This window comes from Typopeltis vanoorti, chromosome 12 (assembly GCF_054136105.1).
Source record: "Typopeltis vanoorti isolate ZY-2024b chromosome 12, IOZ_Tvanoo_1.0, whole genome shotgun sequence".
NCBI lineage: Eukaryota > Metazoa > Arthropoda > Arachnida > Uropygi > Thelyphonidae > Typopeltis > Typopeltis vanoorti.
The window spans coordinates 69,662,323-69,688,484 of record NC_143560.1 but is presented as its reverse complement, the minus strand read 5'-3'; the positions used below and the strand labels follow the sequence as shown (position 1 = coordinate 69,688,484).

General features: G+C 35.8%; 1 protein-coding gene across 2 annotated transcripts in view; it reads left to right on the top strand.

Moving 5' to 3' along the window:
* LRR (capping protein regulator and myosin 1 linker 1 leucine rich repeat protein) overlaps positions 1–26,162 on the top strand; it is a 917,109-nt gene that overhangs the window by 177,353 nt on the left and 713,594 nt on the right. For both annotated transcript variants that reach the window (XM_090401192.1, XM_090401191.1), the window contains exon 9: positions 15,256–15,344. In XM_090401192.1, the coding sequence (XP_090257318.1) occupies positions 15,256–15,344 (89 nt within the window). The remainder of the gene's footprint in view (positions 1–15,255; positions 15,345–26,162) is intronic.

Sequence of the window (26,162 nt, the reverse complement as noted above, 5' to 3'; positions counted from 1 at the left end):
TTGTGATATGCTTATTCTTAAAAATGGACACTATTATACTTTTGGTGAACTCTCTGAAAACTTTACTACTTTGATTTAAAAAAAAAAAAATAGAATCTCAGTGTCCTACAATATGAAGTCCCAATATATTAATCATCACTTACTGATTTAGTGATGAGTGTAAATCACTTAGTGATTTACAAAGTAATTTATTTACATCCAGATATACCACAGATGGTGTATTGGAATTGATATCAAATTGGAAAGTGGAATTAGTCTGTTTACTGAGGACAGTTAGATCATATGGCAATATTATTTCAAGGATTATCAAAATGCTCTACTCACCTTGCCATGATGGTATCTTGTTTTTCATTTAGGTTCTTATTTTTATCTTTTAATGACTTCACTCCATTCTCTCTCTCTCTCTCTCTCTCTCTCTGTTTTATACATAACATACCGTAATTATTGTCTCTGTCTGCATTCCCTACCACGCTGTTAAATCAGAAGTTTTAATCTATTTTCAATGCTTTGATTTGTTTATAAATTTCTCTATACCTCAGTTTATGTTTATTGTTTGGATGCTTCCCCAACCTATTTTTATATAATATTTTCTTCTTTCAGCAGTTAACTGTATTACGTTGCTGATCAAATAATTCTGTTTTTGCTTCTCTCTAACCCCCTAAAGCAGGCTAGTTTCATACACAGCCTTCTTGAAGCCATCTCTCACATTTTTTACATAAATCTTATAGCTTGCTGTTTCATAACATGTGAGCAACTCATTCTTTTAAATTCTAGCAGATTCTTAATGTTCAATGTTAATAGTGATGGTGGCTGGCATTGGAGAGTAAAGCCTCACTTTACTGGATACAGTAAAATGAGGCTTGAGTGGATTTGCAAATATCTTTATGCTTGAAATAGCTTTTGATTATTCTTAGTCCACTTTGCTTACATAAATGCTAGGAGTATAAGAAACAAAGGAGTGGAGTTTGTACTGTAATTAGTAGGTACTTCATATTGTAAGCATTAGTGAGATCTGGCTATCAGATGATGACATGCTAACTGGTATTGAGTGCAAAGGGTATAGTATTTTTAGAAAGGATAGGAGAGAAGGGAGTGTGCTGCTAATGATATCTGATGACTTGAATTCAGTTAAGAGTTGAGACCTATGACTACAATACCAGTACAACAGTTCCCTCCCCCCCTCTTATCTGCTGGTTTGCCTTCCGTGGTTTCAATTACCCACAGTCAACCCTGGTCCAAAAATATTAAATGGAAAATTCCAGAAATAAACAGTTCATAAGTTTTAAATTGTGTGCCGTTTTGGGTAGCATGATGAAATCTCGTGCCACCCTGCCCAGGATGCAAATCATTCTTTTGTCCAGCATATCCATGCTGTACCGGACTGTATATGCTACCAGCTTGTTAGTCACTTTGGATTAAAATTGTTAGGAATTGAATACACCTAAAATTCAAAATTTGCATATCATGCAATTTCTTACCTTTATTTATAACCACGCAATCAAAGAAAACTGGGACTCATCAGTACATTTTGAACTATTCCATTTCAAAAGTCTAACTCTTTCCCTTCCAGTGGTCAATTCATTAACATGGGAGTTTAGGGGAGACTGCAGTGGACATCTCACTGCACGACTTTGATTAGAGTATATTGCTATACAATAATTGTTCTATTTTATTATTAGTTATTGTTATTAATCTCTTACTGTGCCTAATTTATAAATTAAACTATCATAGGTGCATATGTATAGGGAGAAAAGATAGTATATATAGAGTTCAGTACTGTCTGTGGTTTCAGGCATCCACTAGGGATCTTGGAACATATTCCCTGCAGATGGGGGGGGAGATGCTGTAACATTTTTTTCATATGGTAGTGAGTTTGAAGCCATCTGGCGTGAGGTGGATTGGTTGCTAGTGACAAAGAAATGCATCACCAAATAGAGACGATGGGTGTGAAAAGAGTAATCATAATGGGGGACTTGAATCATCCAAACATTGATTGGGTAGCTGTGAAATCATATGAGAAGAATAAAACTGAATTTATTGAGCTGTTATAAAACGTTGTATAAAAACTTTAATAACTACCTATATTTCAGCATTGTTACATTGCCATCTTCAGGGATCACAAAACAATGATATGCACATGCAGGCACTCACACTAAGCAAATGAGGCTGAAGAAAGGCATCTGAAGTCAGTCCTAGAGTCCTAAAAATGCTCCCTAGCAGGCTATATTGGGTTGTGTTGGCTGTTGGGCTGATGATCTTAGAATGTAAGCTTCCCAAATTTGGGCAGTCTCATGCATCCAAAGATAGGAGGGCTCAACCTGTCTTTAGGGATGGTGAAGGAATGGGGGGGGTGTGTGACCCCATATGAATAAATTAATTGAGCTGTTGCAGATAACTTCCTCAAGCAGCATGCGACAGAAGGAACTAATAGTCAAAGAGAGTTAGATCTGATTATAGTGTCAGAGGGAGTTTCAGTTAAAGATGAAACAATCTGCTTATGGTTGGTGACAGGGACCATGCTGTACTCACTTGGGAAGTGGCTAACTTTATGAATATTCCATTTAGAAAAAGTTACGTACTGAACTATAAAGTAGGAAAATATACCCACCTGAGGAGTATGTGGGATTCTGCAGCATGGTATCAGTTGTTGGATGGGAAGGATATCAATAGTGCATGTTCCTAGAGTTCAAAGAATGAATAGAGTAGGAGTGAAATGGATGTGTAATCTTATCAAGCAAGAGATTCGTAAGAAAAGGATGACGTGAAAGAAATACTGTGTGCATAAGGATAATATCAGTTATGATGATTATAAGCAGCAAGCTAGGAGAGTCACAAGTGTTGTATGGAAAGCTAAGTCTGAGTATCAAAAGAAACTGGCCTTTCAAGTTAAAGACAACTCAAAAAAATTTTGTCATTATGCTGCAAGTAAAAGAAAGAATGAATTTGAAAGAATAACTCTACTGAATGCAGATAGTATGCAGGTGACTGATGTAGAAGTGATTGTTCAACTAATAAGTAGCCATTTTGCTAAAAGCTATCAACCTGGCATATGTAACATTGAACTCACTGCTACCTCTTCACTGTATAAGGAAGAAGTACTAGAATTGTTGCACAAACTAAATAAGATTTCCGAAATAGGAATTGATGGGATATCAGCACAGATGCTAAAAGAGTGTTCAGCTGAACTGGCTATTCCTTTGACGAGGCTATGTAGTTATGAGTCTCAGAATAGGGAAGATGCATATATAAGTACGTAGAACATATGGTAATCCCATTGCACAAGGGTGCTTAGACTGATGTATTCAACTCTCAACCAATCATTATCTCAGAAGTGGGGGTGAAGATTTTGGAAAAGTTGGTTAGGACACACATTCAAAAATGGATTGACAGAGAATCTCTTCCTTGTAATGAACAGCATAGCTTTACAAATGGATGGTCATATTTTACAAACTTGCTCACATTCTGAATAACTACAATGAGTACTGAATAACTACAATGATATAGATGATGCAGTAAATGGATTTATTAACAAAGAAATATATGTTTACACATGACGATATGTACATTCACAACTATCGGTGGAATAATGGTGGAATAATAAGCATTAATGACAGTAGATTATGTGCTCAAAATGGGCACCTTGTCTTTCAAGATAGGTTTTGTAGTGCTTGCAAATGTTCTCTTTCATCTTGGAGAAGAAGGGTTAGGACATCTGCTGGACATATAGTGTAATTTTATCTCTTAGTTCATCCAGGTTTGAAGGAGGGTCATGATGGAATACCTGTTTCTTCAACATACTCCAAATGAAGGCATCAAGTGATGTGAGATCAGGAGAATGTGAAGTGTACAACATGAGCCTCCCAGGGACATGTTTTGATAAATAGTCTCTAGAACCACGTGATGTGTGACAGGTTGCTCCATTCTGTTGGAATATCGGTGCTTGGACCATTTGCTCTGCCAACTTCATATGAACAAAAATAATGCTTAATAAATGTCTTTTCTTCCAACATTGACACCATTGCTACAATTAAATGTAATGGTGTACACTCTACACATTCTCTTCTCTTCTACACGTTCTCTTTTGCTGCCTGATTGGCTGAGTGGTTAGCATATCTGCTCTCCAGCCAAAAGGCTGTGGGTTCGAATCCTGTCGTGGGCATGAATGTTTGTGATTGTCTGTGAAAATACAAGTGGTGGTGTTGGTGGGCAGTAGATGGTGTTAGTGTAGTTGTGGTTTGTTGTAGTTGGTGAATTGAGTGGTGGAGACAGAGAGTTGTAGAGCAAGTGCCCTCCCTCGATGAGTTTATGGACTCCCTTGCGATGTCACATAATAATAATAATTATTATTATTATTGTGTATGCAGTCAAACAGCATATCTCATACTCTTTCTTTTAAGGTTGCACTGTGATCAGCATTCATATTTACGAATTTAGGGACACAAAACACAAGTTGAAATGATTATTTTTCTTATTATTAATAAAATAACAATTAACGTTTCAACCCCTGTATTGAGGTCATCATCAGGAAGATACATGTGTATATGAAATCAAGCTACATGCTCTTGCACTCTACAAAGGTAAATTGAATCTACGCTGTTAATTGATCTTTTACTTACCTTGACCTCTAGTGGTATAAAAACTACAACAAATCCTGCTAAAGTCCTCCCATACTAAGATTTCCTTCTGGACTTGTACAGTTCAGGTTGCTATGCTAAAAAAAAAAGTTTTCTTGTATTGAGATTTTTCTTTGGCTTGTTGTGGTTGCTATAATGGTTGCAAATGGATCCTGCACATTCTTGGAATGATTAGACTGTCATTTTTGTTCAGATTTGGATTATGTTTAAGCATTTCACATGCTTCTTTAAATTTGTTCTCTAACCAGGTTTTGGTGTGGCGTAGTGACTTGGTACCTTTCCAATCAAGTCTGTGGTATGTCTGAAGTGCATGGTCTGAAAGGCCGGTTTTTCCAAAATGGAGGTATTTAATGTGTCATTTGTGTTCGTCCTTCTTAATTGGGATGGTTCGCCCTGTTTCCCCCTATGTATGGTAGGTTACATGTGCATTGTATTTTGCAAACCCCTGGGTTGGCTAGATGCGGAAGAGGATCCTTGGAAGAACTGAGTAGGTATCTTAATTTTGTCAGGGGTTTGAAGGTGGTTTTGAGGTTGTATTTGTGTAGTGTTCTGTCTTTTTTTTTCTGAAATCCCTCTTACATAAGGTATGGCAATGGCATTCTTGAAATCTTTTTTGTTTTTAATGGTGTCTCTGTGGAGGATTTTGTGAATAGTTTTTTTTACTGTATCCATTTTTTATAAATGTATGGTTGATGATCTCATATTCCTGGTTTAGAGCTTGCTTATTTGAACAAATATGCCTGCCTGGTTTGCCGAGTGGTTAGAGTATGTGCTCTCCAGCCAAAAGGGTGCGGGTTCGAATCCTGCCATGGGCATGGATGTTTGTGATTGTCTGTGAAATACTAGTGGGTGGTAGATTATTATTATTTGACACCTCCAGGGCTCATCGAGGGAGAGTGCCAACAGCATCGAACGATTGGTCCCCTTCCAACTACTAACCACGCTCAAACTTACTTAACTGAGCCATTGGTAGCAGAGGCTCTACCAATCGACCAACCTTTGCCGGCATTGGTGTAGTTGCGGTTCGTTGTGGTTGGTGGAGACAGAGAGTTGTAGAGTAGGTGTCCTCCCTCGATGAGTCTTTGGACTCCCTGGAGGTGTCACATAATAATAATAAATAGTTTGAGCTCTGTGTTTAAGGGTGCTTATGACACCTAGTTTTTGTGTTTGGTGGTGGTAAGAATTTTGTGTATGTACTGGCCTGTGTGTGTGTGTGTGTGGGTTTGCAGTAGACTGAGAAGGAGAGACAGCCTGAGGGAAAACATGTGATGAGTGTGTCTAGGAACACTCATCAAAATGTGACGAGTGTTCCTACATTAAATACCTCCATTTTGGAAAAACTGGCCTTTCAGACCACGCACTCCAGACATACCACAAAATTGATTGGAAAGGTACCAAGTCCCTACACGCACCAAAAAAACCTGGTTCGAGAGGAAATTTAAAGAAGCATGTGAAATGCTCAAACACAATCCTAACCTGAACCAAAATGACGGTCTAACCATTCCAAGAATGCGGAGGACTCGTTTGCAACCATTATAGCAACCAGAACAAGTCAAAGAAAAATCTCAATACAAGAAGACTTGGTGAAGTGTTTTTTAACATTCAATAGCAACCTGAACTGTACAAGTCCAGAAGAAAATCTTAGTATAGCATCCTGAATTGTAGAAGTCCAGAAGACAATCTTAGTATGGGAGGACTTTAGCAGGGTTTTTTTTTTTTTTCACCACTAGAGGTCAGGCTAAGTAAAAGATCAATTAACATGGATTCAATTTACCATTGTAGAGTGCAAGAACATGTAGCTTGTTTTCATATACACATGTATCTTTCTGATGATGATGGATAAGAGGATGGCCAACTGACAGATATAAGATTCAGTGGTGTGCCTCAAGGATCAGTCTTTGATCCATTGTTATTCAATCTGTACATTAATTACATTGGGAAGGATTTGACATATGATATGCAGCTATTTGCTGATGATGCAAAGATAGATAGTCTGATTACCCTATATGTAGATATGGTAATCAAGAGTGCTGCTGATATGCAGTACTTTCAGAATGATTTGAATAGGCTAGAATTGTGGGCATGTGAAAATGGCTCTCAGTTCAATGTTAATAAATATAAGGTCATGAACTTTTGGCATGTGATTAGATATCCAATGTTGTATTTTATTATTATTATTATTCGTGACACCTATTGTACAACTCCATCTCCACCACTACACCGAACCTCTACTACCAATCATCTACATCAGCCGCATCTACTCCCCACCACCACCACCACACCTAGTATTTTTTGTTTGTAAATTACGTGTGTTCTGAAGTGCTGATTTGTCTGTATGTGGGATGAAAAACCCGAGTTTCCAGGAGAAAAAACTCTGTTATCTTCTTATGAGATTGGCTAACTCACTTTTAATTGAAAAAGTCCATATAAAGATTCCTCCCATCATGACGAGACTCAAGCTTAGGCCTTTTCCAATTGAAGGGCACAACGTACTTGGGATCTTAGAGTTTTAGTAGATAGGAAGTTTAAATTCAAGAGTGACATAGCAAAAATTGTAAATACAACTCAGAGAATAATTGCAATGCCAAAACAAACCTTTACTTGTAAAGTTAAGGAAGTAATTTTGCCTATTTACAAGACCTTGATAAGACTTCACTTGGACTATTGTGTGCAGGTCTGGTATTCTGGTTTCTGTGGCTCTCCTTTGCACTCCCTACAGTGGAGAGAGTGCAAAGGAGTGTCAAAAATGATATCAGGATTGTGGAATAATGATTATGAAGACATATTGAGAATTTTAGGCTGCAGACACTAGCAAACACGGGAAAGAGGGGATGAAATAAATAAGAGTTACAAACTTTTGAAAGGGTTATACGGAATTTCAGTAGATGGAAAAATTTCATCTACTGAATCATGGGCATTAATAAACACCTTTTTAGAACATTCTGAAAAATTCAGTGTCAAGTGGAAAAGATGAAGAAATAATACTAAAGCAAGATCATTTTCAAAAGTTGTAATGTCTTAATTTACAAGGCTAAAGACTTCTTGGTATAATTAAATTGAGATACTTAAATCTGATCAAGTTCTTTTAAGAATGAAATGCCTACTCCATCTTTAACTTTTCTGTACTCAAAGTCCTAAAGTTTCTGAAGAATAACTGCAATTTTATCCTCAGTAAAGCAGATAAAAGCAAGGCTATTGTAATACAAGACATGACTACCTTACTGCTCCAAGACTATTCTACATACTCTTTCCTCCTTTACAAACCTATAGTTAAGTCAGATCATTAGATGTAACAATTAGACGATATTTAATTGGAAGGATTAATAATAGCTGTTCCATACTTTTAATTTCAGTAGTGACATTTTGATGAAACTAGGAACCTTTTCTTAGTTTGCATAATTGAATGTGACATTGCAATCATTTGGTAAAAAAAAAAAAGTTTCCTTTTTTTTTTTACCTTGGCCTGCCTGATATAATGATCAGTTTTGATGTAGTTTGTTTACTAACATGCCTTTTATTGATTTACTCACACAATATTTTTCTTTTATAATCATCCAGATCTTTGATTTTGTCATGTGTTCTTGCTATTTTATTGTTCAAGATAAGCTTTACTTACACATTAAGAGCTTTGCTATTGTAAATCCCATTTCCTCATTCCTTGATAACTATTTTATGAAACATAATGAATAAAATCTCTTCTACTGCATTCTTACCAAATTTCTTGATGATTCTTTTGTGTGTACACGGGTTCTACATCAGAGTGCCACAGTTTTATCAGCAAGGATATGGGATCATTTTTGAAATAGAGGAGAACCTTCATTTCCTTTCTAGATCTCCCAATTCTTATGATTTATCAGTCTGAAGGTGGACTTCAGTTTTCATTAAAACATTATTATTATTATTATTACCCCAAGACCTCATGGAGTCAAAGACTCATCTGGGAGGTCCAGATCACACACACATCTCATCATACCGTGTCTTAAACACACTCAAACTCCTTGCAGACACCACACTCTCAGGCAAGGCATTCCAATCATTCACAACTTTGCACGAAAAAACCTGCCTCTCACTCACCTACTCACATCCTCTTTATACAGTTTCCAGGGATGACCTCTGGTTCTCCCCTGATCTCTAACTATTCTCTGTAGAATTCTCCACCATTGATCCTATAAGAACTCCTTAACAACTCGTAGGTCTCTGTCATATCTCCCCTCTTCCTCCTGTCCACCAGACTCTGCAAATTATATCTTCTCAATCTTTCCTCATACTCAACATTCCAGAGGTCAGAAACTACCTTAGTCAGTTGCCTTTGGACCCTTTCCAATATCTCTTTATCCTTCTGAAAACCCGGTGACCAAATCTGGGCACAATAGTCCATGTGTGGCCTAATCAAACTTTATACAACGGAACAAGAATCTCCCTACTTCTACACGTCAGTGTCCTCCTTATCATTCCCATTCCCAGAAGCTTTTGTGTTGTCTTCACAATTTTGGCAACGTGTCCCCTAAATTTTAGATCCTTGTCCACTATCACCCCCAGATCTCTTATTTCCTCTACCTCAAACAATATATTCTCACCAAGTATAAATTCTGCATCCCATCTTTGTTTTCCAAATTTTAAAACCTTACATTTTGCAACATTGAACTCACATCCCCATTTGCTTGCCCAATCACTCAATTTATTCAGGTCTTCTTGTAAGGCCACAACATCTTCATTACTCTTTATGGTTCGTCCCAACTTTGCATCATCTGCAAACAGCTGAATATCTCCATCCAAATCTTCTCCAATATCATTAATATACAAGTTAAACAGTAATGGCCCTAAAACAGACCCCTGAGGCCACTAGTGACCCTTTTCCTGGATATCGCACCCCCCATACACAACTTGTTGATACCTATCAGATAGCCATTCTCCAATCCAATGCAATCTAATATAATATCCAACCCCATATGCTCTAGTTTGACTGTCAATTTATCATGAGGTACTCTATCAAAAGGCTTTGCGAAATCCAAGTATATTACTGTGTATCCTTCTCCTCTCCAAGGAAGCAGTCACTTTATTGTAATATGTAAGTAGATTACTAAAACATGACTTCCCTTTAGCAAATCCATGCTGTCCATCAAAGATTATACCATTGTTGTGAACCCAACTCTGGATCCTAGTTCTCACAAGCTTCTCCAACAACTTAATCACAACACCTGACACAAAGATAGGCCTATAGTTTGATGCTCGAGTTCGATCACCTCCTTTATGAAGTGGCACAATCGTGCCCTCCTTCCCCTCCTTAGGAACTTGACCAAGTGCAAGACTCGTATTAAAAAAATATGTCAAGGCAGGTATCAACTCCCTGGCACATTCTTTCAGAATACACGGTGATATACACCCATCAAGTCCCACAGCCTTATTTACATCTAATTTACTCAACTCCCCAAACACCTCTTGCTCACTTACAGTCAGTCTCTCCTCCCCATCATCAACTGCTCTCAATCTCTCCATGAAGTCACATCCACAAGATTGAAAGATCTTTATGAACTGCTCATTAAGTATCTCCATCACACATTCTGCAACAGCTGTCTTTATACCATTTTCTCCAATCAATGTCATCCTTCCATAATCATTCTTTCTTTTGCTGGCTACATATCGAAAGAACTCCCTAGGATTCTTTTTGGCTTCATTAGCTAACTGCTGTTCATACCTCTCTTTAGCTACTCTCACCAACCAAGTCACCCTCCTTGCCTGGTCTTTGTAGACCTCATGAAATTGGTTATTTCCACTTCTCTTATGCTGTCTCCACAATGCCCTTTTTCTCTGTATCGCATGCTTAATCTCTTTATTCATCCATCTCACACCTACCTTATTTAACCTTCTTATCCTCGGAATACATTTAGACATTGCATCTACTAGATAGTTTTTGAAAATCCCCCAAGCTGCATTAATCTCTTTTCCAGCTAACTCCTCATTCCCATGCTACACCCACAAGCTGTCTCCTGAACTCTTCATAATCACCCCCCTCCTTGTAGTTCCACATATACCCTTTTCTCACAGGGGTCCTCACACTGCTGGCAACCACCCAGGTAATCACCTCATGGTCACTCTCACCAATTGGTGGATGATTTGACACCTCATTTATAATTACATCCTCTGATGAGATGATCAAATCCAAGACCCTTAATCCTCATGTGCCCTCTGTTACATACTGTCTGATATAGTTATCCCTCAAAAACTCAAGAAACTCATTTTCTTTACTTCCAGTTGCTATCTTATCATTCCAGTCTATATTGTCATAATTAAAATCATGATAATTTGACTATACATTTCACTATCACCACCATCCACATTACCTGGTCTATAACAACATCCCACCAAGTATTAGATTCCATTCACCTCTATCTCACACGATAGAAATAGTGCCTCAAAACCACTGGCACTATTTCTGTCTTGCATCTCTACTTTGTATGGACATAACTCTTTCTCTATCATCAATAGCACTCCCCCTCCCTTTTTACCCCTTCCACAAAACACATCATATCCTTCCATCTCTATTCCTGTCAGGATGTCCTCCTCTTCCAACCATGTCTCACTTATTCCGACGATCTTTGGGTGAACAGACGCAATTAGTGCAACCATTTCATCTGCCTTGTTTCTTATACTTCTGGCATTTATATACAAACACAACAGCTCATTTCTGGATCTACAAGTAGTTCCACTGATACCACTCATGCATGTCATTACATCCATATGCAACCTTGCCATCATCATCCCTGTCAAAAATCAAGCATTATTAAAACATTGAATCATTATATATACCTCTTATGTTGCTCCACTGAGGCTTTATTACATCAGGAAATACAACATGTTAAATCAGTGTTCAAAACTGATGATGATAACTTTATAACTGTTCTGATGACTGTTGATAAAGAGTCCTTTGTCAACAATCATCAATATTACAAACTCAGTTGTCTTCTTCCTCTCAGGAAGAAATTCCTATTTTCATTCCTTAGTGAAAAGAGTATCTAAATATATCTAAAATTCTTAGACCTTTAAAAGCATATTATTTATTCAAGTACCATTCCATCCTGTCTGCAAAATTCCTCTTTTCTTTCGTTACTTAAAGACTTAGTGCATTGTATTTTGACATATCTCTTTATCAGAAACATTGATTTTATCTGGCCCCTACAGGGTACTGTGATAGGACATTAGTTTCTGTTTTAGTATGATTTTATTTGCTTCTACAATAACCTTGAATGCTGTGTATTTTACAACAGCTGTAATTTGTGCCTTGAAAAAGCTGGTTGGAAATCCAGCAAAATATTTTTGTTCCTTAATTATTATTATTATTATTATTACATGACACCTCCAGGGAGTCTAAGGACTCATCGAGGGAGGGCACTACTCTACAGCTCACTGTTTCCAATACACAATTCATCAACTGAAATTAACTGCAACCAGAATCATCATCTGCAGCAATGCCATCTACTGCCCACCACCACCACTAGTATATTCACAGACAACACATAATAAGTTATTTATTTATTTTGTTCCTTTGATATTGTTTATGTGAAGCACAACTCAAGTTTGTATTGCATGCCAAACAGTGGCCCAATATATTGACATCAGTGTAATAGGCCACTGAATATGCCACGAATACACTGGATGGACCACATCAGTGAGTAAAGGATGGTTTTTAAATTAATTTCTTGATAGAATGATGAAATTGCTGTTTCAGTATCTATAGAGCAGTGTTAACCTGATGTAGCCATGCCCATTCATTAACTCATTTGTCAATAAGAATTCCATTCTTATTGTCTGTGGCCTCTTTTGCACCATGTGTAGTTGTAGCACTGACCGTATGTTGCATTTTCATTGTTACACTCTGCCCTGATGCCACTTACACTCACAATACTAACATGATAGTGTTTTTAATGTCACATTTTCTTAGTTGCATTTATTGTGAGTGTACACCAGCAAATATTGGTACATATTTGTGTATATTCAGGTTTGGTAGTTTGAAGAAGAGAAGATTTTCTACGATGAAATGCATAACTTCTTGTTAGTCCTATATGATGATCATTTGCAATCAACTTTTATAATTATGTCTCATAAAAAAGAACTCCATACTTCTAATTTCCCCAAAATATGTTTGTATGCAATTATATTCTGTGGTTTGTTAATAAATAAATTGGGAAAAGTTTATTTTCTGTAATATGATCTCAGATTTACTTCTTTACCTACAGAGTAAAATATTTACTATCTGGCCTGTGTTCTAGAGGGTTCTCAGTTCAGACTTGTCTCTCTTTTTTCTGATACAGTTCAAATTGTTTTCATTTAATTAGTTGATTGTTTACATCTTATGTTTGAATCCCATGAAATATCTGTGCCTTAATAAATTTACTTAGTCTATGATATAAAGAGATAAACAATGCTTTTATGTTATGGTGCACCCTAGGTCAGAACGTGTCTTTTGACTGCAACTCTATTTTTTAATTATATAATAGGATACTATTAAAATACGAGAATAAATCCAGTAATATATAATGATATGATTAGTACACTATAAAACTTTTAAAATTTAATAATGAAAAACATTGGCAGCTCCCCAACAGCAACAAAACTTTTAACCAATCAAAATACCTTAATGGCATTGACACAGCCTACATAATATACACTACAAAATTTTATTCTTTTATTCTGATGACAGCTTTTGCAAAACGGCCTTACTTCCGTAAATCAGTTTCATTTTTCATCATATATTTTTGTTTTATTTTCAAGGCTTTTACATTATTTTCTTATCCTTGACAGTTTTTATTCTAATTTTTAATATTTTTCATTTTTAAATTTTACAAGTTTTATAGTGTACTTACTAATCATATCTCATCTTTTAACAGTATCCTATTATTTTTATGCTTTTAACAACTTGATTCACATGTTTTAAATTTTAAAATTCAATGGAGCTCCATCTTACTAATTTGCCTATCATTAATATCATATTCATTCATCACCATCTGCATTCTCCACTCCAAATTTCAGAGATCGTTATTGTCAAAAGTGCAACAAAGGTAGGCAATATATATGATCACTTCATTAATTTTTCATTTTATTTTTTAATTTAAAAATAGAGTTGTAGTCAAAAGACATGTTCTGACCTAAGGTGCTCCATAACATAAAATCTTTGCTTATCTCTTTATATGAAAGATTATAAAAGGAGCAACTATATGGACAGTATAAATAATTTACTTAGTCTATTTTCTTATTGTATAGTGCTGAGTTAAAACTATTAAAAAGCTAGAATGAACAAAGAATCATAGAATGCATTAAATATAAAGAAATTATATACTTGATTTTAATTCTTTACCCAAGGAAGCAAAACAATGTTTTGTGCTTGAAAATATTTTCACATCTTGAGCCACTTGTATATAGAGGTTAATGACTTTGCATCACTTGCCTAAGTATGTGTTCCATAATGCAAAGCACACACACATCCCTTCGAACATGTAAAATGCTATGCATAATGAGAAGGGCCATCCCAGACCAGTTTGACCTTTATTTGGATCTTATCAGTGGGCACCAGACCCAGTAGAGATACCAAAGTTGAAGTAATGCAGAAGTCATATCTCATATACAAGTAGCCAAAAGGTACTAGACCTTATTACTCTGGATGAGAGAAAGATGTTAAGCACAAGGTCGAAACCGGTTTGGGTAGTGGCCCTTCTCATTATGCATAGCATTTTACATGTCCTAAAGGGTGGGGTGTGCTTTGCATTATGGGATACATATTAAGGCAAGTTATGTGAAGTCATTAGCTTCTATATACAATTAGCTCAGACGTGAATATGTTTTCAAGTGCTAAACATTGTTTTGCTTCCTTGGGTAAAGGATCAAAACCAAGTGCATAATTTATTGGTATTGTTAACGTATAATAGAACCAAGACCAAGGTAAAAAAACTTTCAGGATTAGAGAATGTTATGTTTATGTATAGTGGTGAAGGAAATATAATGTCCATTGATTGAACTTTTCAGAATTAAGTAATAATTCTTTTCAGAATTATTACTTAATAATTAATAACAACAATTATGTGACATCACTTTCCTAAACAGGTGGCTTTTTCAGCACATAAAATTAGAATGATTGGACTTTTTCATAATAAGTTATCTATTTTGGCAGAAATCCATTAATTTCATTACTTTGATTAATATAACCTGCTCTTTGTTATATTTTGACTCTGTCAGTTTTATGTGATTTTATTTTCTTCTAAATTAAAGAAGCATTCAGGTTTTTTTCAATAATTATGTAATAAAATGATTGGACTTATATTTGAATGTACTGAATGAATATATTTGTGGATTAACACGTTCATTGTCAACCACACGATATCGCGTGATATGAGTTCTCACCTGGTGGCCGATCACGCATTATCGCGTGGACGTTGCTAATTAAATAAAAAAAATAAAAAAAATTTGGCCACCACACGAAATTCCAATTTTCAGCTTGGCAATGAAAGTGTTGAGATCATGTAATTCATTAATATTCACAACATCTTCACTATAGTTTTTTTTTTAATTAAAAATCAGTATAAATGTATGCTGATAATAGCTTTGGTATTAAATATTACTAAATGTTTAGGTTTCAGAAGCTCTTGAACAACTTCTTCATGTAGTCAAGCATTCAGTTTCTCTTGAGGAGCTATATTTGGATAATACAAGTATAAAATGGTAAGTCTTCTCTGATATTTTTTTAAGATTTAGTCCTTTTCTGTTTATTAGATGAGTGTTAGAATATGATATTTATTAAGTGGATGGTTGCTATTCAGTCATAAAAACAATAAGTTTGTGCTATGATCAGCTTTTTTTATGATGATACTGCGCATGAACACCTATAGAACATTGAGTACCATGAGTAGGATAAGGATTACCCTGGAACCTATACCTATACCAAGGTTGTCCCACCATGGGTAGGACAACCCTGGAACCCTGCTCTAGAGATCAAATTGTACTTTTGATTACCTCGATATCTTTGGTCTTTGCGTTACTTTTTCAGATGGTGATGACTTCCCACTGGATTATGAAAATTATTAACGCCACCAAAATGATGAATAGCATTAGTACTATATGTAGACCACCATTGAGAAACAGTGAAGAACCTAGAAATAATACTATTAATTGCACTACATTTTTTAAGCTTCATCTCGTTCAGAAATTGTATAAGTATGCATATCAGTAAAAAAAATAATATACACACACATATTAATAAACTTAAAACATCATATATTTTGGATAAAATACATGATAAAATACTTATTCCATTCATGAATGATACAAGAAATTAAATAGCTAGTCTGAAACAAAGTGAGAATATTTAATAATTAGCTAAGTGTTCAAGGCAGGTGCTGCACTCCTAAAATGATGCCTCGCTGTTGGAATCCATCCAGGTGGGCTAAAACTAAGCACATCCTTACGAGCATCCCTCCACATGCAGCACCTCCTGTTAATGGTATTGTCCCTTTTCATTCCATTCTCCCTCTTTTCTATATGTTTTTTCCCATTCTTTGATTTACTTCTAATGAATCTCCTACTATCCTGTCTTTCAGACCACCATCAATGGAATCTAATGCCCTAATCATGTGCAATGTGACCTATGGACATCTTAAAAGAGGATTCTGGTAGTCACATTATTTTAACTTTTGATTTGGCAATCATGAATGGCCCAGCGAGAATCGGTATGATGCCGGGCTTCCTTGCAAGGTTCAATGGTGTTGCAGTAAGTCTACTATCCCATGGTTTGGGGATAAGCCCAAGCCTTGCTACAGTACTAGTATGGCATCCAGGTAATACTGGTGTTCCATTTCTGAGGCATTTATTGCCTGTCAGATAGTGGATGTCTATTTGATGCTCCATAGTGGGTGGTGATCTTTGACTCTAAACCAGAAAAATCCTTTGAGAAGGGATCCATCATCTTCAAATAGTCAAGGGAAGCTCACACAGCCCAACCAAGTACCATAGATCTATCATTTGATAATATAAATAAGAAACAAAAGACATCTGGCACATAAATATGCCAGGTGTTTTTCATCATCCATTAAACACTCTCTATGTGTTTTCCCTTTTAGATTTTCTCTATGTGAAAAGCTGATAGGGAAAATATCACTCCTCTTTATTCAAAATGGATTAGAAGAACTGACAGGATCTCCCAAAACATGTTCTGGTGATATTGTTATTAAAATATTATATTAGCAACATATAGAAAAACTAATGAGAGCAACATCAATCAATGGGAGGAGTTCCAGTTGCAGTAACACCTCATGAAAGACTCAGCTATTCATCATCATCATCAAATTCCTGCTATGTACCCTCAAGGGGTGTACAGGATATGATAGTATTACATGAAAAATTTAAATCATTACTAACTTCCTATCTACAATTTTCCTCCCAATCAGTCTGTTACTTGTCAAGACTCCAGCATTATCAGATCTTATATTTCTGTCTTCTAAGGCACTTTGTACCATATCAATCCACCTATATCTTGGTCTTCCTCTGGGTACTTTTCCTGCCAACCTGGCAGAGAACACTTATTTTGATAATCTTTCCTTGCCCATTCTATTTAAGTGACCATACCACCTGAGATTAGCTCAGCTAACACATTCCTGGATACTGACAATGTCAAGTTCTTTCCTAATATGCTCATTTTTTAATATGATATTGCCATTGATGCCATCTGTTCACCCATCTAATCTTTCTCAGGACGGTCTCTGATCTTTGGTCAAATGTTTTACTTCTGACCCAGCTCTCAGATCCATGACTTAAAATTGGTTTGAATACTGTCTTGTATACAGCTAATTTAGTGTTCCGACTAATTTCTCTCTGATTCCATATAAATTTATTCAATTGACTTCCTACCATACCAGCTCTGATTCTGTTGTCTATTTCCATATTTAATTTACCATCTTCACTAAAAATCGTGAATAAGTAGCTGAAATGTTTTACTTGTTCCACAGGTACTCCGTCCACAATGCAGTTGACATTTTCAACGATTCTGCCTATTATCATTGTCTTTGTCTTTTCAGTGCTGACCTTCATACCATATCTAATTACAACAGTCATTCAATTTTGTCAGGGAATGTTGCAGACTTGTAGCTGATTTATTTAGAAGTATAACATCGTCTGCATAAAGCAAACAGCTGACATTAACATCTCCAATTTTGATATCATGTTTAATACCACTTTCCTTCATAATGTGATCCATATAAATAATGAATAACAGAGGGGATAATGTACATCCTTGTCTCACACCAGATTTAACATTAAATCATCATCCTGTACTTATTTCAATTCTAACTGCTGACTTACAGCTCAAATAAAGACTAAGTATTGCTTGATATAAAGCCCCGTTTACACCATATAACTGTAGTGTATTGAATAGCTTCTCTCTTGGCACCGTATCATATGCCTTTTCCAGATCGACAAAACTTAAATATAGATCTTTGTTATATTCTCATGCTTTCTCCACTATTTGTTGTAAAGTGAAGATCTGAACCTGACAGACTCTATTTGGCCTGAATCCAGCTTGTTCTTCACCAAGCTTTTCTTCCACCATTCTTCTCAACTGTTTCTCAATTATACTTGCATAAATCTTGCCAGGAACACTCAGTAGGGAAATACCTCTGTAATTCTCACATTCAGTTTTATTTCCCCTATGAGAGCTCTACTCCAATCATCGGGAATTCGTCTCTGTCCGTGCTTTCTGAACTATGCAGTGCAACCAGTGTAACACCATACTTCATCATTTCTGATCGAATATCATCTACTCCTGTTGCCGTTCCACATTTCAAGCCTTTGATGGCCTTTCCTACTTCAAGTATGGATATGTTCCTGACTGTATGCCTGTTGAGTCTTTTTTACCACTGTGCTATCACTGCTTGTTTCATTTAGCAATTTTTCGAAGTAATTACTCCATACTTCAAGGATATCCTTTTCTCCCGTTTTCATGTCACCTTTATCATCTCTAACTCCTTTTACAGCACTCTTTCCTCCATTTCTAAGCTTCTTTAACAACCCACAGAATATTTTGCCACCTTCTTGATATTTATTTTCTATGTTCTTGCCGAAGTCCTCCCATGACTTTTGTTTAGCTAGTTTTACACAGTGTTTAGCTTTCTTACATTTGTCTCTGTATTCTCTAATGCACAAGCTGACTTATTTGCCAGGAACTTTTGATATGCGTTCTTCTTTTCCTTCACTTCCTCTTTAACTTCCTGTGTCCACAATGGAGTTATTTTTCTATCCTTGCCGATAATCTCACCAGATGCCTCTCTGGCTGAATCAGTCAGTGTTTTCTTCAAGGCTTGCCACTGAATCTCTAAAGTTTGGTTCCTGTTCTCAAACTGTTTCATTTTTTCTTCAATAATCTTTGTGTATTTTAGTCTACAGTTCACATCTGAGAGCTGCTCAACTTTTTAAAATTCGCTTTAAAACTTTCTTACACGTTATTCTTTTCAATATGAAATTCAATTTTATCCTGCTCAAGACTAAATAGTGATCATCACTTCCAGTTTCAAATCCTCTGTACACTCTGGTGTCCTGCACAAGGGAGAAAACATCAAACATAACTATCAATAATAACATAGTCAATGAGACTTTTCTTATTTCTTGCCTCTTCTCTCCATGTGAATTTGGCACATTTTTTTGTTGAAACATGGTGTTAGTAATAACCAGTCCATGTCCTAAGCAGAAATCCAACAAATATTTCCCATTATTATTAGCTTTGCTCTTTTCTCCAAATTTTCCTAATATATTTTTGTATGTCTGACAATCATTTCCTACTCTGCTATTTAGATCCCCAACAAGGACCAACTTTTCCTTTTTCATTATGTCAGATGCTTTTTCTAAAGCATCAAAAAATTCCTCCACTTCTACCTTAGTAGAACCTTTTGTGGGACCATAGGCACAAATAAGTCCCATTGTCCAGTTCCCCATTCTGATATTTGCCCACATCACGCTACTTGAGACTGCCTGCCATTCAAGAAGATTAGCCTCGTATTTTGTGTTGCATACTATGGCTACTCCTTCTTTTCCTTGATTGTCATTGCCTGAATATAACATTTTGTATTTATTGTTCAGAAAGATCTCAGAAAGTTTTTGTCTTTTTTCTTTCAGTCACCCCTATTGTGTCGATATGGTAAGTACTTATCTAATTCCTCAGCTAGCTCCATTTCTTTGCCATTCAGGCTTCTTATGTTGACAGTACCGATCTTTAACTCTGGTGATGTTGAGTTGGGGTGGTTTTTCAGATTTGTTCCAGTAGCGGACTTTTCGCTGTTCGCCCTGGTTCCCTGGCAAAAACAACGGGGGGGCCTTGTTTAACCAGGTGATGCCCCAGCCGGCATGAAATTTTGCCATGGTGTACCATCATTTTGTATTTTGGTTTAAGCCAATAAGAATTACAATTTGGTTGGCTAAATCCCTAAATCCGTCAGAAGCCCTGGTCGGTTCTCCGCATTCCTTTAAACGCTATGTGGAGGTCTCCTCTCAGTTATACAGCTTTGACCCTTAAGCACTCTTGAGTGTGAGTGTGAACAATACAACATTTTTCTTAACATTTGCCATGTTCCAGTTGCACTTCACTCAAAAAAAAAAAAAATACTAACATGGCAGATCTTGTCAGACTCGTACAAATTGCATGATGTTTTTTACCTTGTGCATTGATGTGTCCTTTGGAATGATAGTATGTCCTTTGCTATTTAGCACAAAGCAATCGCAAACCAACTACCATTCTAGGAGCATTTATGAAACCCCGTTGACACCGCATTAACTAGAATTGTAATAATTGGTTATTCGTGATGCCAAAGATGTGAGAAATTCTGATCTCAAATGGTTTAAATTATTATTTTTTTAATTCACATGTGTTATACACTAATCGACCATTTATCTGACCTTCAAAACAACGATCCTATAGTTAACCAACCCATGCATGTCAACCAACTTATGGTAGCGCACCACCATGTAATTGTACTTCACTTACCTGACCCCTCAATTATCAGAATGACATTACGTTCCAACTATGATCATAATAAATATCGTTTACTGACGTAGTGTCGTGATCAGTTTAGCAGATTCTTGTTCCTATTTACTTTGTTTCGTGTTTCATACTAACCATGTAGTTCTTATACACCTCCAAATCAAAACATTAGAATAATCAAAGAAAATGTGTTGAATGATTTGCAATTCTATTTTATTGCATAGAAAATAATTATTACCAAATATGCATTAGCATCATCTATAACTATGTATTCTGTAGATTATATAACCATATAAACAAATAAAATGTAATATAAATTATAAGAAAAATGTTATTTGAAAACATTCACAAAATTAGAATAACTTTTAACATGGTTAAAAATATTAGAATAATGTGAAAATAAATGCGCAAAAATCACAGTCTAGAACATGTGACAAGAATCTGAATAATCTTGCTGCAAAAGGAAATCCCCATTACATAAATCTTCCGATGCCAATAACATAAAGTGCTCAAAAATTTCTTGGTATACTTTGGAATTGACTCTTTCGTATGCAATACACAGCCTACTTGGACTCTCTGCAGTCATACAATCCTATACCATGACAGAGGTTGCAAATTTCACTGAATGTTTAATGCATTCTTTATCAAATGCTTCTTGCTTAAGACTCCATACACATATCCCTTGATGACCATGGAACACACAGAACATACTTTCATCACTAAAAAGTACCTTTTTCTTGTCCTCTTGCCCCCACAGCAGTCTTTGCTTACACCACCATTACACTCTAGCTGCCTTTTGCTTGAAAGTCATAAGTGACTTCATCTTAGGTACACTTGATTTAAAACCCAATTTATGAAGTCGTCTCAGTGTTGTAGATTTAGACGCATTCACACCTAGTTTCTTTTCATCTCCTATGAAAATACCTTATACTTCGGAAGCATTTTTCTTCATGATATTCTTCAATCTCCTCTCATCTTTTGGTGTAGGTATTACCTTCCAACTGCTATTGCAGCAATTATTTTGAAAACTCTGGTTATTGACATAATGTCTCAGTATTCTACTCATGCTTGCCTGCTAGAGAACATTTCAATTCCTTAGCTTTGTCCCCTTTTTACCATCCTATAATTGTTAATTCCTCTTACAAGTTCATTTATCTTGTTTGTAACAAATTTCTTACTGTACATGATATCACCCAAATACAAGATATCTAAGCTCTTGCTCCCCCTTAGTATCCTAAAACATTTATATTTTTTAGCTGTGCCATTTAGGACATTTAGTTTATGAAAGAAAATCAAAACAAGAAGCAATTTCTTAAATATGTTTAGGTGTGAAACAATTATGCAGTCATGACCTTGAAGTTGCAACTAAAATCTCTCCCCCCCCCCCCCCCCCCGCGGCTTGATTCGTTTGTTATTACAAGCGGTGCATTGGATGACAATTTCAGACAACTGAGTTTTCAATGAGCAAAAGTTTATTATACACATAAGCACAATACAATACATTAAAAATTGTTATAATTTAATTCAATACTAAGCTGAAGCAATACTAGCAAAACACAAATGATAGGTTATAAATTCTATGTGGGAAAGGCTATTATGCCACCACAAAAGACTCTACACATACGATAAAAGGATATCCTTGCAAATGTTAACAATTGACTAAAACTTCTCATCTGTCTGAGCACAATAATATGATACAATACTCTAATTAAACATAATTAGTTTACACGCGTTAACTCACGAGAGTAATATGGGTTAAACAGTCCTATCGCTACAATAGTAACCACATTCTATATTTTGTCTGAGACAGCTCTCAGACAAAATATAGATGACATGCATAAGTAACTAGATGCACGATTTTTTTATCTATTAACATTGACAAGTCTATTCTCTTTCTATTCTTAAATGCACTAAAGTCCTAGTTCAACTCTTGTTCAAGTCTTTCAATAGATCGGTAACTGAACTACAATCACAGCTACATAAGATTTGAAATTATATAAGATTTTACGATACCGTTTGATAAGGATCTTCTATGCTAGTCTCTGCTCTTACTCGTCCTCGGAAATTATAATTTCCAAGGACGAATTTTTCTGTAGTGGACCATATCTGAGATTTCTCGGATCAAGGTGGGCCTTCATGTCTTCAGCACATCAAGCTTCTTCCAAGGAAACACAAAGGATCTGCGATTCGGTAGGTCATGAGATTCACTATGCGGGCACCTACTTCTCCACAGATTTTCTTTTTTCGTCAAGAACACGGTTAATATAACATGCAGTAGGTTACCTTTCTTCTCAGCTGTACAGCGTCCCTCCTTTCTAATAATAGGGAATTGGGAACCGAAATTCTGCTTACTTTGTTCCTTGTCGTGGCAGAAGGAGAGAACTCCTGACCGTCACTCAGGAAAACCACATAAGACAACCCATACGAAGACTGGAGAACCAAGAGAGAGCCTCGTGGGGGGGGGGGGGGGTTCCTAACCCTTTTATACCATGAACCTACTGGCACCTTCTGCAATTAATTCCCCCCCCCCCCCCCCCCACACACACAGTAGTTTGGACATCACAGAAAGAAGAAAAGCCACAACACCCAGAAAAAGGTATGTGTAAATTTCTCTTCCTTTATGCTACATATATTTATTAGTAAATATACATCTACAATGCCCTAAGAATCCGTGAGTAAAAAGCCAATGACATTTGAATAGGGGCACTCCTAAACAGAAGCAGGCAAAATAGCCATAAATATAATAGTTTGTTAAGAGGAGTAACATGGGAGTTTCCCCAGAAATAATATCCATAATGTAATATAATGATTTTCCTCCTGACATTCTAAAATTATTCTATTTGGCTATAAATGCTGGTTATTTTGTTGCCAAGAAATTTGTGTATTTCATAAATAATTGAGGAGACTGCAATGATGCAAAAAAAAAAAATGGCTAAGTAATAATTGAGGCTGTTGATTCCTTCAACTATTAGGCATAGTGGTGTGTTTGTTTTGTGTATATTAGTCAGGCCATAAGTTCTGCGGGCGGAGCATAATGTGATAATAGCTTTTTAATTGTTTTCTCTTGCCACGTGATCACTGACTTGATTAATTCTGTTTTTTTCTCTTTGATGCAGTTTGTAGGATTGTAGTTAGCCATTCAGTACATGTGGTGGTGGTCAGATACCAATTGGTTCAAGGTATGCTGTCCAGTCAAGAACGGTGGTAGCCTTGCCTTTGTCTGGTAATAAAAACAACCAAGACCTGACAAAGGGTCTTTGTTATTTTTTAGAGATATAAGGGCTAATTTTTCTGCTTTCATTAAATTGCAACTTAGCTGTTTATTAGACTTTAGTATGTTGGATGTTTCCATCTGTATTTTATTGACTATATTAGAGAGGTGAGAATTTAGACCTCTTTCAGTGGTACAAGAAGTCTAATTTGTTTACTGACCTTGGTGCAATAGCATAGTTTAAGCCTTTTTTTCAGAAGTGAGAGTTCTCCATCATTAAGTTTGTAGCCAGATGTGTTGATAATTTGGCCATCGTCCATTAGTAGTTGGTTAGTGGTTGCTCCTTATATCGCTTGTTTGTGATTGACTGCTCATTACAAACCAGTGATATAAGGACTAGCCAATAAAGAGCAACCAAAGTTCAGGTTAGGGTAAATGATTAACAAAGCATTTTGATATATCTTACTTTTGTGTAGTGTTATTGAGCTTGTGTCCTGTGCATGTGTATGTTTTCATGATAACGATCTCAATACAGAGAGGTCAAAATGTAGAGTATTATTTTCATAATTATAAGTAAAGTAATTACTCCAGTATCTATGTTTTTGTTTCCATAAATTCTTCATAATGAGTGCTGACCACTGTGTAACCTTAAAAGAAAGATGAGAGTATCATTGAGAATTATTAAGGCATCTAGGAAGGACAAAATGCTTTTATATGATGAACTGATTTTTGTGAAGTTGACAATTGTTGAAGAGCGAGCCACTGAGTTTCTTGCCAAATAAAGTTCGCATCATCAGATAGTCAGCAACTGCTTTCTCATCTGCCTCAAAATCCTGGATTTGAGATGTTGGTGTCATAACAAGGCCTTGTAAAAAGACAACATGATTTCATTAGTCTTTCTTGATGTTATTCTGTTGTGTATTTACCACATTTGCAATTTAACCCCTAACTTTCAGTACCCCATTTACCATCACTTTGACATCCTTAATCTAATTACATCTCATTAGTTTCTTGTTGCATCATCCCATTAATATAGTATTATTTTCAGAATTTTTTTTAACCAGATTCATAACTTTGCTTTTAGTAACATTGAACTGATAGCCATCATTATTCATCCATAGCATCAGTCTGTTTGGATCCTTTTCAAGCATTCCATATTGGAATTGCTCTCATCATCATCATTCTACCCAAGTTTGTATCATCAACAAACAGATGAATATTTTTCTTCCAGCCTTTCCCAATATTATGTGAATTGAATGCAAGGATCCCACAAAGAAACCTGTATCCTCTAGCTCCACTGGTCATTCTCTGACTTTTCCACTTCATAAAAAATTAACTGTTTTTAATCTGCTTCCTTATTCATGCCACTAGTCTTTTATCCATCTCCACTTTATTCAGTACTCTTTCATATGGTATTCTGTTGAATGCCTTAGTGAAGTCCAGCAGCTGTAGTTGACTTGATCATATTATTTTCAGAATTTTTTGAAAGATCATAAAGTGATTACAAATTACTCAGACCTGATCCTTTGCTGTTCCTTATAATATATCAACTCTCTATTCACACAATCTTTAATTTTCAGAACTCATCTTTTTTGAAGGCCTGTATTACCACCCCAAGGATATTACATGTATTAAGACTCAGATAACCAGGTCAAAGCATTTAGCAATTCTTCTGCACATTCCCTTAACACATAGTGAAATATCATCCCCAATTTCAACATCTCTGGTAACATTCTTGCTTATATATGTCTGTTTTTCTGTCTAATTGTGTAATATCAGCTAACGTATTATTTCCACCTTAATGAGAGATTCTAGCAAAATAGCTACTGAATAATTCAACTCTTTAATATGCAGCATATAAAAACAATTAAACAAATAAGAGAAGTAAGCATTGTCTCATTGAAAATGATAGGAAATATATCAGTAATGATGATATTTTATCATAACAATTGATGACTTTTAACTATTTTTCTTTCTGTGTGAAAGATTTCATGAATATCTGCTATTGAGTATCAAAAGTCTGCTCATTTCTCTCACAGCAATATATATTGTAGCATACTTTTCACTCCATCCATACTTCACTATGGAACTCATTTCTTTGTTTTCGTTTCAGTCATGAAGCGATAAAAATGAACGGCCATTATGTATTATAGTTATGGCATTGTACTTGAAAACAGAAAATATGCAAGTTTTTCATATCATATATGCATATAAATTAAATTATAGTCATAATTTCCATTAAATAAATTTTTAAGCAAATCACTTCATTCATTTAGTTCAGTATTAACCTTAAACATAAGTAAAGTAT